Genomic DNA, 15800 nt, shown 5'->3' with positions numbered 1-15800 from the left:
CCCAAGACGTTCTAGAGGAAATCAGAGTGCAAGACATCAGCCCCCGTCACACTAACCTCTCACACCAGCAGGGGCAGACAGGTGTTAGGAGGAAAGGAAAACTCTATTGTGGTGGTCTTAAGCAAGACAGAAGTACGAAGATGGCATATGCACCCATAGGAGAAGAAAGGTGCAGAAGTGGAGAAATTCTCAACCTACAAGTTGCCTCCTTATCCTCTTATTACCTACCCCTCCACCCCACAATTAATCACAGGATGAGCACTGGGGAAGCAGAATGATGCCATGGTCTCCACAACAATTTATTTCTGTGAAAAACACCTTATTTGTCTGCTGAAGGGAACAGATTAAAAAATCAGAGGAAGTGGGACAGAGTGCATAGTCGATCACTGCAAAGCTGTTATTGGGAGCAATTGCACCCCACTTTTCATGCACCCTATCAGAGGATTTTTTTGTCCAACGCGTTCTCCCTACGTACCTGTGGAGCACCGTACATATATAATACAAGGGCTTCCTGTTTAGGAATCACACACCAAGCCTTCTGCCAGGTCTTAGATTTTTCCAAGTATTGGAGAAAACTACATATCACACTGTTCCCGGACACTTCTGCTGATTCAATCTGGAAGGGTGGAAGAGAAATATTTTCTTTCAGAGAACTCCAACAGCTTAGTCTAGCTACAGCTCAGTTACTCAGATTATTATAGTTAGAATATAAGATGTTATCCATTTGCTGAGAGTTAAAGTACAGCAAATGTCAATTGAGTCAAATAGTTAGAAGGAACCAGACAAGATAAATCTCAGTCCCTGACACTGAATTCACTATTTTGCTCTTTGTCAAAATAATATGGCATGGAAGCAACGAAGTGTTAGGACACACAAACAGATGCTGGGAGAATGGAGTGCTCTTATGTTTCTATAAGTTCCTGATAAAGATGGGGATTAGTTATTCTGACACTGGGTGCCTCATAAAGAACAAAACGGTGAGTTTAAATAACAGCTGAATGAGGGAAAAGAATAGTACTGGAAGCTTCTGCTGAAACAGAAGTTTCAAGATCATCTGCCAACCTTGGTTGGTTTTTAGTCAATAGTCCCCCACTCTCTGCAAATCTCACTTGAGTACAGACACACTTCCTTCTTCTCCCTCTGCCCAAACTTCACCAGCTGTAAATGTCTGTAAGAATCCAGCAACCCTATAAAATATGTCATATTCAAGAGGGGGGGGGGAGTGTGGTCAAAGGATCATGACGAGCCAAATCCATCCACCTAAGTCTGTTTTCAAACAAAATGGTCCCCATATGCAGGCTATTTTTAAAATGTATGTATGGGTATACATACAGTGAGAGACAGATAGACAGACACAAAATTTGATTGGTGGTTTTCTGGATGCTGCAATAAACTATTGACATAAAAGGCTTTGCAGAAGCAAAGAGATCCACTACATGACAGAGGCAAAAGCATGTGACTTGGTGTTTTTTTCATGAATGGCTTGCCACACACAGCAGTTGCCATCCTGATGCAGCTCTAAGCAGCCACATCAAGGTGGCTGTTCTGTGAAACGATGGCTTTTGACTGTATCTAAACAAACACAGGATATGAATCCTAGTCTCAGGTCCAATCCAAAAGCTCTGTATATTAGTACCATGTAAACCATCCAAGAAAAATGCATCATCTTCCAATGAAAGGTAAGCCAAATAGCATATTACACACAACACAGTAACTCTTTAAATGTCATACCTCCAAGATTCCTTTCTTCTTCTTTTCTTCACTATCTGTGCATCCTGTTATAATGTGGTAGCAGTCCTTACAAACCTTGTTCAGCTTACCACCATCATACTCAAGATGAGCTTTGTAATCAGAACATTTCCAGCAAACCACCTTAAGAAGGGTAAGAGGAGGAAGGGAATGAATTATTCTGGAATATTATTTTCCCTCCTCCCCATTCATTCTATATGGTGAGATTTTGTCAAACACGTGCCTCCTGACAGTTCCATAAATAAAAGTCATCCATACTTGTTCCAAGAATGGGACCTCCCTGAATTAGCTCTGCCACCCAAATCAATGCAATCCAAGAGCCACAAACAATTAATTCAGGCTTAGGTTGTGAGATTACAATGCTATACCTGAGATTCTCATTTTATTTTTATTTATTTTTTGTTGCATTTATATACCACCTTTTCCTTCTAAGGAATACATGGTCCCATCCCCCCCAATTTCATCCTCACAAGAACCCTATGAAGTATGTGAGGGCAAGAGAAGGTGGCTGACCCAAATGACCCAACCTAGCTAAGGGCTCATTCAGACTTCTGCTTGTCCTGCCACTTTCCCTCAGGGAAATCTGATATTTACTGCTGAAATATCCATCAGGTTTACTGTAGATTGAGGCAGGAAAACAAGACTTAAAAATCACCAACTGCTGAAAGAACAATTTAATGGGAAATTTCCTGAGCTGTCCGCAAAGGGAATCAGTTTGGCTCATACAGTGAAGCCGCCGCCCACATTTTGACCACTGCTCAATGGCTCGCTCAACGGCAACAAAGCAGCATTTAGAAGCCACCAGCAGATGGCGGATCTGAGCAGGGTTTGGGCTGATCCAGCATCTGTTAACCAACTAGTAGACATGGCTTTGTGCTTACATGCCCACATGCTCGGCAATGATGCCTCCTCCTCGTCAGCGCATTGAAGGATTCCTTGCATTTCATGCACATGGTCACTTCATTGTCCCGAATCCATCTTGGTGCTCTCTTCCCAAGCTCAGCAGTCTGAAGGGAGGTGTGGAGAAATTATGAAGTCATTCGCACAGCAGCAAAGAAAACAAATCACTTTCTTTCACTGGGAAAGTAGCAGCACAACACAAGCCGTTTGGGAATCTACATGTTTCAGGGACCTCGTTTTCTGTACTCCATAAAGTATTGACACTGTATTTTTTCTGCTGTTTGATGTGGTTTCCATAAATGCATTTTATTGATTATACTATATTACATTATATATGCAAATAACTTTGGTGATTTGTCATATAAGTGAAAAGCAGCATCTTCTGCATAAAACAAAGCGCTGTGCATCTTGATAGCACAATAAATTATGGTAAGCAGCAACAACAGCAACAGTAATAAACCATATTCTCACATGAGCATCTAACAAGGGTAAAGGACGTGTTCATATGGATGCAAATGTGTTTTGTGAATTAATACTAAGAAACCAAGGCTGGATACATATGATGTGTTTATAGTGTATTTGATGCACATTTTTACACTCAAACAATTCTGGGCACTGTAGTTTGTTAAGGGTTGTTGGAAACTGTACCTTTGTAAGGGACAAAGTACAATGTCCAGAATTCTTTGTGGGAAAGAAAGTTGCTTTGAATGTGATTTAAAGGTACAGCGTGTACGCAGGCCTCAAAGTGGAAACCTAACTGGGACAAAGCTAAGTATGAGGCCTCACTTTCAAAAGCCATTCCCAGCATTTTCAGGTGCAATTTTCACATCAGCAGCTTCAGACATACCCTATCAAAACGTTATGGGTGCCCACTTACAGAAACTTCAATAGGTGTGTCCTCATATTCTTTTGCAATAGCAGTTCTGAATGTTTCATTCCTTTGCTGAAAAGCATCTATAGTATTCTGGAGAGCCTGGAATGAATAGCATGGGTCAGAACTACTAAAACTTCAAATCTAACCAATTTAATGACAAAACAAAGGAGGTCACACACACGCTTGATTTACAGCTAGCATATCCGTTAATTTTAAAAAGGAATAAGCATTAAAAGTTTTAGTTTAAAGAAAGAACAAAAATAAGGCAGATTCTAAAGCAATAGCAGTTTTAGGTTGTTGCGGCAAATACAAAATCCTTTCTAACAACTAGCAAACTTATTGTATCATACGTTTTTTTAAAAAAATCACATTTACCTTTATCCATTCTTCTTTATCTTGTTCAGAACTACAGGAAACAGTTGGGACATAACAGTTAAAAGAAAGTTCAGGAAACATTAATTAGCTAGAGTCAAATCAATTTCTGTTTATTGAAGGCACATATTACTTTAACTTGCCTACAATGTAAATCTGAACACAGAAGGCTTAAGTGAGAATACTGTACTGAAAATGCCCCATTAAAAGAAAAGTTTGGCATCCTGTATTCAAACGCTGCACAGGATTATTTCAAATTAAATTTTAATTATGAATCACGATGGCATTCTTAGCAGTAGCCTCCTGTCTCTCCCGCCATCCCACAATACATAGTGGTAAGGAAATGTCAAATGATTGCATCCAGTCGTAATGTATGTATAGAACACACAAACAGAAACTCTTTCCAACAATCACAAATCATTCAATTATAATTAGAGGTGGATTTCTCCCATCTTTCATAATTTCCTTCCCTTCACCCTCCAAAAAGTAAAGAGGAAAACATTCGCAAATAAATCATATCTGTGACTCCACACAAATATTTTACTGCCCAATTTGAAGTCTATCTAAAAATAGTTTTGTGAGCCACCCAAAGAACTGATGTCATGGGGCAGCTACATAAACTTACTTAATAAAGAAAATAACATCTAAACACAAAAGTGTGCACACTAGGTGTACAAGATGTATAGGAATAGAGAGTTCTAACAAGCAACAGAGGGTGGCTCCCCCCCCCCATATTAAAATTGCCGTTAAAATCATCACCAGGGAAGAAGCTCAGAAGCTTATTTCCCTACTCCTCTGTATCTTTGGGGAGACTGGAGTCATGCAATTCCTTCTACTTACTTAAATCTCTCGTGATGCACTAGCAGTTATTTTGGGGCATTCTAATGCGCCCTTGCACAATTTGAAAATTATTGCTCCAGTGGTTTCAAATTCCAGCATTAGGAGAGATCTTGCACTCTTATAATCATGGGTATTTCCTGTCTGATTTAAAGCAAAGTAAGATGGATAAGGGACGCGGGTGGTGCTGTGGGTTAAAGCAGAGCCTAGGACTTGCCGATCAGAAGGTCGGCGGTTTGAATCCCCGCGACAGGGTGAGCTCCCGTTGCTCGGTCCCTGCTCCTGCCAACTTAGCAGTTCGAAAGCACGTCAAAGTGCAAGTAGATAAATAGGTACTGCTCCGGCAGGAAGGTAAACGGCGTTTCCGTGCACTGCTCTGGTTCACCAGTAGCGGCTTAGTCACGCTGGCCACATGACCCGGAAGCTCCCTCGGCCAGTAAAGCGAGATGAGTGCCGCAACGCCAAAGTCGGCCACGACTGGACCTAATGGTCAGGGGTCCCTTTACCTTTACCTTAAGATGGAGAAAGGCAGGGGAGTGTGAAGCCTGCTTCCACTTTTTCTGTTCATATAGATAGGGTAATAGTAGAGCAGGTCAAAACACCTGTTTATGAAGAACATCTGCAACACAGTCTTTGCAGTTTTTCTTCTTGTACAGTGGTACCTCTAGTTATGAACTTAATTCATTCCTGAGGTCCGTTCTTAACCTGAAACTGTTCTTAACTAGAGGCATGCTTTCCTTAATGGGGCCTCTTGCTGCCGCTGCGCCACTGGCACACGATTTCTGTTCTCATCCTGGGGCAAAGTTCTCAACTTGAGGTAACTCTTCCAGGTTAGCAGAGTTTGCAACCTGAAGCGTTTGTAACCTGAGGCATTTGTAACTCAAGGTACCATTGTATTATATTGTTTTAAGCCTTGTAAAATGCAGCAAGTTGGGAAAATCTAAGAGGTGGAGCTTTTACTGCTTCTTTTGAGACCCACAATACTGATTTACTGTTCACCTTCTCCCATCTGCCTGAAAAAATGCGGCTGATCTTACCAAACACTAAATGAACAATAAAGGAAGTATCTGCATCATGAGCGAAACAGGAAGCAACGTTCTATAATGAAGTGAACCTTACTGACCGCCAACATAATTGTGCATTCTAGTGGCAATCAGAAAGCATGCACACAGGCTTTTCTGGTAAAGAAAATCCTCTGGGCAAGCTAAGCTTTGCATCAGAGCTAATGCACATTTTATGGGATGGGAAAGATTAATATTATCACTTATTAATATACTGAATGTGGAGGGAGGGAAAGCTGGCTAGGCTAATGTGATGAACAGAATATCACATTTTCGTTCAAGCGCCTCTAAAAACTGGAAGAGATATGCAATGGGATGGACCCTTAATGGGTCTACTCTGAGTATGGCTTGGTTCAATATTTCCGTCAGTCTACAAGAGAACATTTTCTCACAGCTGCTTTTCTATCTCCCAAAGTGAAAATATCCTAGATGCCCTTTGATATTCTCAGCACTGGAGACATCAGAGATTATCATCACCCCATAGATTGGACAGTGACCTGAGAGGGGTCGTTTTGCCTTCCCTTAGGTGCTTCAGCTAGTACGCAAGCATAATCAGAACTACTACCCTGGAGGCAGCTTAATAAAATTGCATCTTCCTCTCAGCCTATGGTTCACCAAGGTTAAGGAGATGGTTGACCGAGGAGTTGGAAGAAAAACCATGCATTCCAGGTGCAAAACGATTGTAGCCCAAGTTGTAAATACCTTTCCACCAGGGCCCTACCACTTTAACATGTATCTATTAAGTAAAATGTAGCATAAACACTGACAACTGGGAAACACTGGCCTGTGAGCGCTCCAGTTGGAGAACAGCCTTTACCAAAGGTGTTATGGGCTTTGAAGACACTCAAACTCAGGACAAAAGGGAGAAACGTGCTAAGAGGAAGGCACACTTGGCAAATCCACACCATGATCAACTCCCGCCCAGAAACCAATGTCCCCACTGTGGAAGGACGTGTGGATCCAGAGTTGGCCTCCACAGTCACTTACGGACTCATTCTTAAAACCATGTTTATGGAAGACAATCTTACTTTGCTACGAGTGATCGCCAAAGATTAAGTACCACTATAATAACCTCAAATTTTCATCTTGCTTTACCTGGCCTGCAATTCCAAAGTTCGCTCTTTCCCAGAGACTTGGAATGTGTGTGGGTATTCTTCATTGTGCGTTTCCACGATTTTCATACCATCAATGCCAACTCTTGTCCGAACTGTGAACTTAGATCCCACCAAGCTGAATTTGGGGACACAGTATAGCAATCTGTTGTTGAACTGCAAAAAGCACAAGCCACACCAACCGATGTTAGCTGCCACAAAGACAAACCTCTCTTGCGTAAAAGGCTTGAAAAAGGTAGAGAAGCTTAAACAGCATAAACAACAAAAAAGGAATTTTCAGAAGTGTGGTATAGAGGAGTTCAGTCAAGTTATCAATAATAACGTCAAACATCTCACAGTGTTCACCCAACCATATTCCACACAGTAAGCACAACGTTCAATATGCTTTTGGAAAGAAATGCTAAATTTTCCAATGTACTAAATAAGAGGAACTGTTTACAAATTACATCAAACACTCATATTATAGCTGCCACCTTCTGCTATGTATTTTGCATTTCAAAAACTGCTTACATTTAAAATTGGGGATGTGGAGAGGAGAGATGTGGGGGTAGGAAGCTAATTTGGAGTTCAGAAAGTGTTGTGCTCTCCCCACACTTCTCTGCTCTCAAGTCACTCCCTCCGAAAGCTGCTTCACTGGTGGAACAAAATGTCCTGAGGCTCTAAGGCAGAGATTTGCTTGAAGCATGTAGTCAGCACTCAAGAATGAAGGTAAACACACATTCACACAGATGGGCAACCCCGAAGGAAGGCATGAGGAATGTGCAAAATAGATGAGGTACCCATGTGTATTTATTGCAGAAAGAAGCCTGCCACTCAATAACTTTGACCTATTAAAGGTAAAGGGACCCCTGACCATTAGGTCCAGTTGTGGCCGACTCTGGGGTTGCGGTGCTCATCTTGCTTCATTGGCTGAGGGAGCCGGCGTACAGCTTCCGGGTCATGTGGCCAGCATGACTAAGCCGCTTCTGGCAAACCAGAGCAGCACACGGAAACGCCATTTGCCTTCCCGCCGGTGCGGTACCTATTTATCTACTTGCACTTTAACGTGCTTTCGAACTGTTAGGTTGGCAGGAGCAGGGAGCAACGGGAGCTCACCCTGTCACGGGGATTCGAACCACCGACCTTCTGATCGGCAAGTCCTAGGTTCTGTGGTTTAACCCACAGCGCCACCCACGTTCCTTGACCTATTAAGGACAGCCAAATGCACACTTGGTTGATCACTGTTCCATCTATTAATTTAAGATCTTCATTGTTTGGAACTGTGTTTTTAAGTTGTTATTAAGCTCTCAGCATCAATCAGCAGTGGGCAAAAGTGTTTGGAAGAGCTATTGTACAGCTGGGTAAGTGTAGGTGGCTTCCTAAAGCAAAAGGCAGAACAAGATGGCGTTTGCTGCTGCTGCTGCCGCCATTATTGCTGCTCTTGCTGGCTGTCTCTGTTCTACAAAATGCCACAACTCCCTGCTATGCACAGCAATTTATCCAGTCAGCTGTGTTTATGAGCAATGCATTTGCACACATTCATGTTTCACAACATGGCAGCAATTGCCCCACCAGAGCAAGAGAACACAGTAGTACAGTGGTGCCTCGCAAGACGAAATTAATTCGTTCCGTGAGGCTCTTCGTCTAGCGGTTTTTTCGTCTTGCGAAGCAAGCCCATTGACAGCTTAGCGGATTAGCGCTATTAGTGGTTTAGCGGCTTTTAGCGATCAGCTGTTAAGCGGCTTATCAGCGGATCAGCTGATAAGCGGCTTAGGAAAAGGGGAAAAAACCCGAAGGAACTCGCAAGACATTTTCGTCTTGCGAAGCAAGCCCATAAAAAATTCGTTTTGCGAAGCGCCTCCAAAACGGAAAACCCTTTCGTCTAGCGGGTTTTCCGTCTTGCGAGGCGTTTGTCTTGCGGGGCACCACTGTAGCAGCAGTTAAGGCAGGAAGCAGCTGGGTAGCAAGAAAAATAAATAAAGCAAACATGATAACATATGTTTCCAGCATGGCAAAACATTCTAGGGTTAAATTGTTGTATGCAGCACTTCGCAACAGGCTTATTGAATTGCCAACTTAATTTTTAGAAGGCTAGCCCATCTATAGTTATAAATGCAACCTTCATATGTATTGTTGAAACCACTGGTAATGAAATCTAACTACTTCCAAGGATTCAAAAGAAAAGCCAAATTATTTGCACCCTACCGTTCCACATGCTTCTTAAAACCAATGCTGCAATGAATGCAAGTTGCAAGCACTAGTTTATTAAGTAGCTGACATGTATTTTAATAGAGGGTAATATTCTGCGCCGACTTGAACTTCCCAAAACGGATGACTTTTTGACAACTACATTGACACTGGGGGGAAAGAGAGGGCTATTCCTCACATTTCAGATTTTCTTCATGTTGCATGGATTAAGATATAAAACAGGCCTCAGAATTATGCTTGCTTGCTGGAATTAAAACTATTAACATATTCAGTTATTAATGATCAAACAAACCAGAAGCTCACTGAAAGGACATTTCATAGATAAATTATTTTAGTAGGTTGGTGTATGTAAGGGGCCTGGGATTCAGTTACACTGACTTGAAGCTCTCTCTTTTTATCTCCTGAGTATACTATAAAATGGCTTGCAAGGAAGGAGTCATTATGGATTAGGCTGAGGGCAGATTAAGTATACATAAGGATTCTCCAGGATCACTTTGATGGTTTAATCCACATCTGTGTCATCTAAAGCTTAAATGGAGTATAAGTGAAGTTTTTCCCTCATGCAGGCTTTAAACATGCATATCCTTCATACCTGCTTGAGCGGAATTAATAAATATGCCCACTGGGAGGAGGAGGGGACCAGAAAAAAAATGTAAAAATGCATCTCCCCGTTTACAAGGGAGAGGAAAAAACCTGCCCATTTAATGGGTGGAAAAGTGTTGCTAGCAGTAACAAAAGATGCTTGAGCTTCACCAGCAAGGTAAAAAATAATAAATGTATTGTGCTTCCTCAGCCAAATTCACTGAGGCAGCAGAAATACTCCCATCAATCCAGTCTGCAAATTGGGAGACTCCTTTCACAAAAAGAATTCAATCCTTGTGTTTTCAGACTTAATAATGGTTTAATGCTACAATTGCACCAACACAAGCCATTGTTATGCTTACTCATAGTTTTGAAGTTTGCTAGAAGTGGTTAAGAGGGAACCTCATTAACATTAACTCAGATGCAACACTAAACAATGGTTAAGACAAATAAAGGGATATGAGGAGGAAATTTGTACAGGATGAAGGCATGCTAGTTTGCAAGCATATTTTTTTTCAGAGAGCCAGTATAATGTATGTACCATACCAACAAAATAGAAGATACACCAAAAGATCAGATTTAGAAATGTTATGCACAGGCTAAAATTAAGTGGGGTGTAAGAAAGAAATACTCACTAAGAAAAGGTATCTTTCTTGGGCAGATGTATTACGAGCAGCAAGTTTAAGTATTTGTCCTTCTTTTATGAGTTCATTTGAAGGATTGACAATGTCTTCTTCTTCTCCTAACATCTCATAAACCTCCAACAACTTCTTTAAGTTTTCCTTTTCCATCAAAACAAAATGCGACAACCGTTAGTGCACGCCACTTGTGAATTTTTTTAATGAGAAAGGTTAAATCGTTAAGAACAAAAACATGCAACTGTTTTAGCAAGAACTGTCCTCTATGAAAATGATTGGTGGCATTGCTACAATAAAAATTAGGAAACGGCTTGCAATTATGAACATCTCTTGCAACAAAATGACTTTCCCAATAAAATATTTGTACATATATGCTTGCTAAGAGAAAAATCCCATCAATAAACATCCTCAAAAGACACTATATTCAATGAATGGAAAAAAAGGAACTTGGGAGCAAGCGTGGTGTAGTGATAGGAGCATCCAGCTAAGATGGGCTGGGAATCTAGGTTCAAATTCACCAACTCAGCCATACAAGCTCAATGACCTTCAATCAATCATTTTTTCTCAGTCTAACTCATGGGTAGGCAAACTAAGGCCTGGGGGCCGGATCCAGCCCAATCGCCTTCTCAATCTGGCCCGTGGATGGTCCAGGAATCAGCGTGTTTTTACATGAGTAGAATGTGTCCTTTTATTTAAAATTCATCTCTTGGTAATTTGTGGGGCATAGGAATTTGTTCATTTTTTATTTTATTTTTCAAAATATAGTCTGGCCCCCCACAAGGTCTGAGGGACAGTGGACTGGCCCCCTGCTGAAAAAGTTTGCTGAGCCCTGGTCTAACTTATCTCATAGGGATATTGTGAGGATAAAATGGGAAGGGGAGGACCATGTATGCTGCTCTGAGCTCCTTGGATGAAAGGTGGGAGTTAAATGTAACAAGCTTCATGCAGTAAAACACTTGAATCGCTTGATAACAGAGCTGCAATATTTAGCCACTAATTTATTAGAACAATGCATTTTTAAAAACTAATGACTAATGACTAATGACTCCAATTAATTGGCAGTGCTTTTAAAAATATTCTAAGGTAAGCCCTTAAAAGCTACTGTCATCTTAGAAGTATCCCCCATTGTAAATTACATCTTATGATATAATACCTGCTGTGAAACATACACATTCCTTGCTTTAAGGTGAGGAGTGTACTTTCCCCAAAACTGCATTTATTCATACAGATTTAATCAGAATCTAATACATATAATTGAATAAGGGTTTTTTCCAAGCATGTGACAGCCCTACCTTTCATTTAAGTTACCTTAAAATTACTGCATGAGAATTTGGAAAAAGCTAATATAAAAGGCTTAATTGCAATATTTCCTACTTAGACACCTGCCAAATTGCCTGTTTTATCTCCTGACGTGGATTATGCAAAGGAAAAAATCTCACAGAAGTCACTCACCATTTTTCGGATGGCGCTATTAGAATGACTTGCTGCTGTAGATATTATTTCCAAGGATTCTATAAGAGAAAATGACCCCCCCCCAAAGGTTAATTACTAGTACTACAATACATAAACAGCGGCTTCAAATGCTAACTTGCATGTTTCACTTTTTTATTGCCAACAAATTATAGTGAATTATAAGATTCAGGCTGTAATACTTTACATACTTACTGGGAGCAAGTCCCACAGAACTCAATGAGACTTACTTATGAGTAGACATGTATAGGATTGTGCCCTCAGTCCAATAAGTTTCCTTAGACTTATGTGAACTTAAAGTAGATAACGTCAAAACTTGGAGAAGTAAAAAAAAAGAGACTTTGTGAAGTTGATATAGGTGCCTTAGTCCCTAGCTATAAAACAGACACAGGTTTGGTAATATATCTTTTGTTAGAATGAAGCATATGAAATAAGTTCTGGGTGGAACAGTGCTTTAGGACTAGAAACTACAAATTAACAATCAGTTCAAATTGCTATCTGCCCCTCTAGCCACCTCAAAACAAAATCCTTATGAGAATTTGCTCATCTTCCAACAACCAAAGAAATCTCTAAAGGTAAAGGTAAAGGGACCCCTGACCATTAGGTCCAGTCGTGTCCGACTCTGGGGTTGTGCGCTCATCTCACTCTATAGGCCGAGGGAGCCGGCGTTTGTCCACAGACAGCTTCCGGGTCATGTGGCCAGCATGACTAAGCCGCTTCTGGCGAACCAGAGCAGCGCACGGAAACGCCGTTTACCTTCCTGCCGGAGCGGAACCTATTTATCTACTTGCACTTTGATGTGCTTTCAAACTGCTAGGTTGGCAGGAGCAGGGACTGAGCAATGGGAGCTCACCCCGTCGCGGGGATTCGAACCGCTGACCTTCTGACCAGCAAGTCCTAGGCTCTGTGGTTTAACCCACAGCGCCACCCGCGTCCCTAAGAAATCTTGAGAACTCGGTAAAAGGCATTGCCTGACCTTCTTTGCTTAAGATGTATGTATTCCCCCCCCCCCGCCCCCATTGCTTGCGTAGTGATGGTGGGGTCCTGAGCACCTCTAGCTTTCCTTCTATTAAATGTGTATTTTCCATTTATTGCATTTCCAAATGTGCCCCTAGGCCCAAACAGATCAGGGACCCTTGATCTACTTCAACATCCTATTTTCTACAGCAGTGGTGGCCAAACTTGGCCCTCCAGCTGTTGTTGGACTACAACTCCCATCATCCCTAACTAACAGGACCAGTGGTCAGGGATGATGGGAACTGTAGTCCCAAAACAGCTGGAGGGCCAAGTTTGGCTACCGCTGTTCTACAGTAAAGAACCAGATTCCTTTAGGAAGCCAACCCTCTCCTGTTGCCATTCCCCAGTAAAGGCTATGGAGTGGCATGCTATCTCTGAAGCTGGTGCCATGAAGACTAGTAGCCAGGGAGAGATTTGCACTCCATCAATTTTCCTAATCTCATTTTAAGCCCTCTAAACTAGAGGCCACCACCGCATCTTGTGGCACCAAATTCTACAGATTAATTATGTGCTGCGTCAAGGATTGATTCCTTTTGTCTGTCCCAAATCTCTTGCTAATCAGCTTTGAATTTTGTTGTTTGTGTGTTCAGAATCTGCACTCCTTTTCAGAAAGGAAATTCTGAAAACACAGCATATTTTCATTTGTCCAGAAAGTTTCAACAAAGGGGATATAATAAATTTAGTAATAAATTTAGTAAATAAATAAATAATAATAGAGTATTTAAACAAATTGCTTCTTGTGAAGTGCTGTTCTTTGTTTCCTTTTCCTGGGACAGTTTTGAAATATTAATGGTCCATCCTCCCCCCCTTTACAGATTTACTATGTGATGCTGAATATATAACCCACACAAATGTATTTACTTTCAGCATCCTTCCAGTCTAGAGAGTCTTGAGGCAATTTTCTTAGATAGTCCTTCAGAAGCATCTCGTATCTTGGAATGCGCTGCACTGGTTCTAGCATGTGATGTTGCAAGGTGAGATTTCCACAGACTTTCTGCTTCTAAAAAGACAACATACATGTATTGAAACGGAGGGTCCAGAAATGCATCTCTTGCACTCTGCATCCATTAAAAATACTTTATTTCAGTAACACACTCTTAGTGATGTTGGCAAATGAAAGCAATACATTTCATCCAGGGATTTTATTTAATAATTCAGAAAGGTGATTATTAAATGAAATCCTCAGCTAAATGTGTTGCTTTCATTAAATAACTTAAACCCTTTATACTATCTGTAAACAGACTTTATACTTCCCACTCTTTGTTATTTATTCTAAACCCAAAGGAATATCAAAAGAAAACGTAGTCATATAAACCTAGTTTTAAAATATTGTTTTGATAACAGAATTCAAACATTGGGTGATATGCAATTGAAGCATCTTGCTTGTGTAACAGAGATTCCAGGTTTTCTTCTCCTTCACACCACTCCCAGCTCCATGTGTATGATGGGCTGAGGGAAGTGAGATATAATTTTATCGTTCTTCGAGAAAAAGAATACAGTGGTGCCCCGCAAGACGAACGCCTCGCAAGACGAAAAACCCGCTAGACGAAAGGGTTTTCCATTTTGGAGGCGCTTCGCAAAACGAATTTCCCTATGGGCTTACTTCGCAAGAAGAAAGCCCATAGGGAAATCTCCGGGGACCTCTTTTAAATGCTAGCGGTGGGGAGCAAAGCCTTCCCCCCCCCTCCGGCCTTCAGAAGAGGTCCAGGAAGGCCAGCGGGGGCCAAAAGGCTTTGCTCCCCACCGCCAGCATTTTAAAAGCAGTCCGGGATAGCAGGGAAGCGCTTCCCGCTATCCCGGATGGCTTTTGAAGGCAGGCGGGGGGGAGCAAAGACTTTCGCCCCCCGCCGGCCTTCAGAAGAGGTCGGGGGACAGACTGTCCCCGGACCTGGTCTGAAGGCGGTTTCCATAGGAACGCATTAATTGATTTTAAATGCATTCCTATGGGAAACCGTGCTTCGCAAGACGAAAAACTCGCAAGATGAAAAGACTTGCGGAAAGAATTAATTTTGTCTTGCGAGGCACCACTGTACTATGCTTTCTGAAGTCCGTCCATCCGTGTGTGTGTGTGTGTGTGTGTACAAACTTGCATTGTGCTGCCCCAGGATAGCTTACTACCTCAAACCTGACTGTCTTTGCCATGGGGTGGGGGTGAGGGGCTAGATTCAAATCAAACAACTGCAAAATATTCTTCAACAGAGAGCTGTTGCTGAGACATTAGCTGACCCATGGAAGAATTTCAGATAATTGCACTTTGATTACAGGAACATGAAGCCATTCTTCAGATAGCAAGGCCACTCAAGAAAAACTGTGATTATATGTTGGTGTTAAGATGAACGTTACAGAAATAAGAGTGAATGGGTTGAAAACTGACCATAAGGTTACACTTGTTGGCGTTATTTCAGATTGTTTTACGAGCAAGGCATAGTGAATGTCCTCTTTTAACCAGAAAAATGAAAGTCAGTCATTTACCGGACAAATGTAAAAAGCTTTCTGACCTTCCCCATTTGTTTCCTAAAGTTCAAAGGATAAAATGCTGAATAGATATGTACTGAATTTCAGACACCTCCATCAGCACACACAGACACAAGCCAAAGGTACGCTCCTTCTCCCTCCTCTCAACTTCATATACAACTAAGAAGTTGTATACGACAAATACATGATAAGTATTCCAATATAAATACTTATTTGGTACACCATGTAGGTATAAGAGACAAGCAGAGTAAACCAAACAGTGCGTAATACTATTTCCTTAAAGAAGCCTGGGGTGGGTTCCAATTCGCACATGGAATATCACACAGGTAAGCACATGCTCATTATCCACTGACAGGTTGCTCCCACTCGGGTACGTAAGTTCACCATTACATGCATGGATAACTCACATAAATAAAAGGGTAAGAGTGCAAGCCTCTCACATCTGGAACTCCATGTGGCCTCAAAGCACCCATTTTGTTCACCCAATACACTATTATCAAGCAATGAAACAGAAGTGCCGCAGTCA

General features: G+C 41.5%; 1 protein-coding gene across 12 annotated transcripts in view; it reads right to left on the bottom strand.

The window, feature by feature from the left end:
• Positions 1–15800, bottom strand: part of FGD4 (FYVE, RhoGEF and PH domain containing 4) — a 105085-nt gene that overhangs the window by 8472 nt on the left and 80813 nt on the right. For all 12 annotated transcript variants that reach the window (XR_014555572.1, XR_014555573.1, XR_014555574.1 and 9 more), the window contains 9 exons: positions 13661–13799; positions 11765–11823; positions 10310–10456; positions 6889–7061; positions 3899–3929; positions 3527–3622; positions 2631–2756; positions 1732–1872; positions 476–616 (listed from right to left, as the gene is read on the bottom strand). Coding sequence is in view for 9 of the 12 variants with exons in the window: in XM_083700140.1 (XP_083556266.1) it covers positions 476–616; positions 1732–1872; positions 2631–2756; positions 3527–3622; positions 3899–3929; positions 6889–7061; positions 10310–10456; positions 11765–11823; positions 13661–13799 (1053 nt within the window). In the remaining 3 variants the exon portion in view is untranslated. The remainder of the gene's footprint in view (positions 1–475; positions 617–1731; positions 1873–2630; positions 2757–3526; positions 3623–3898; positions 3930–6888; positions 7062–10309; positions 10457–11764; positions 11824–13660; positions 13800–15800) is intronic.

This window comes from Podarcis gaigeae (assembly GCF_964106915.1).
Source record: "Podarcis gaigeae genome assembly, chromosome: 10".
NCBI lineage: Eukaryota > Metazoa > Chordata > Lepidosauria > Squamata > Lacertidae > Podarcis > Podarcis gaigeae.
Note: the sequence above shows the minus strand (reverse complement) of the source record. Positions and strands in the feature narration are given on the sequence as shown.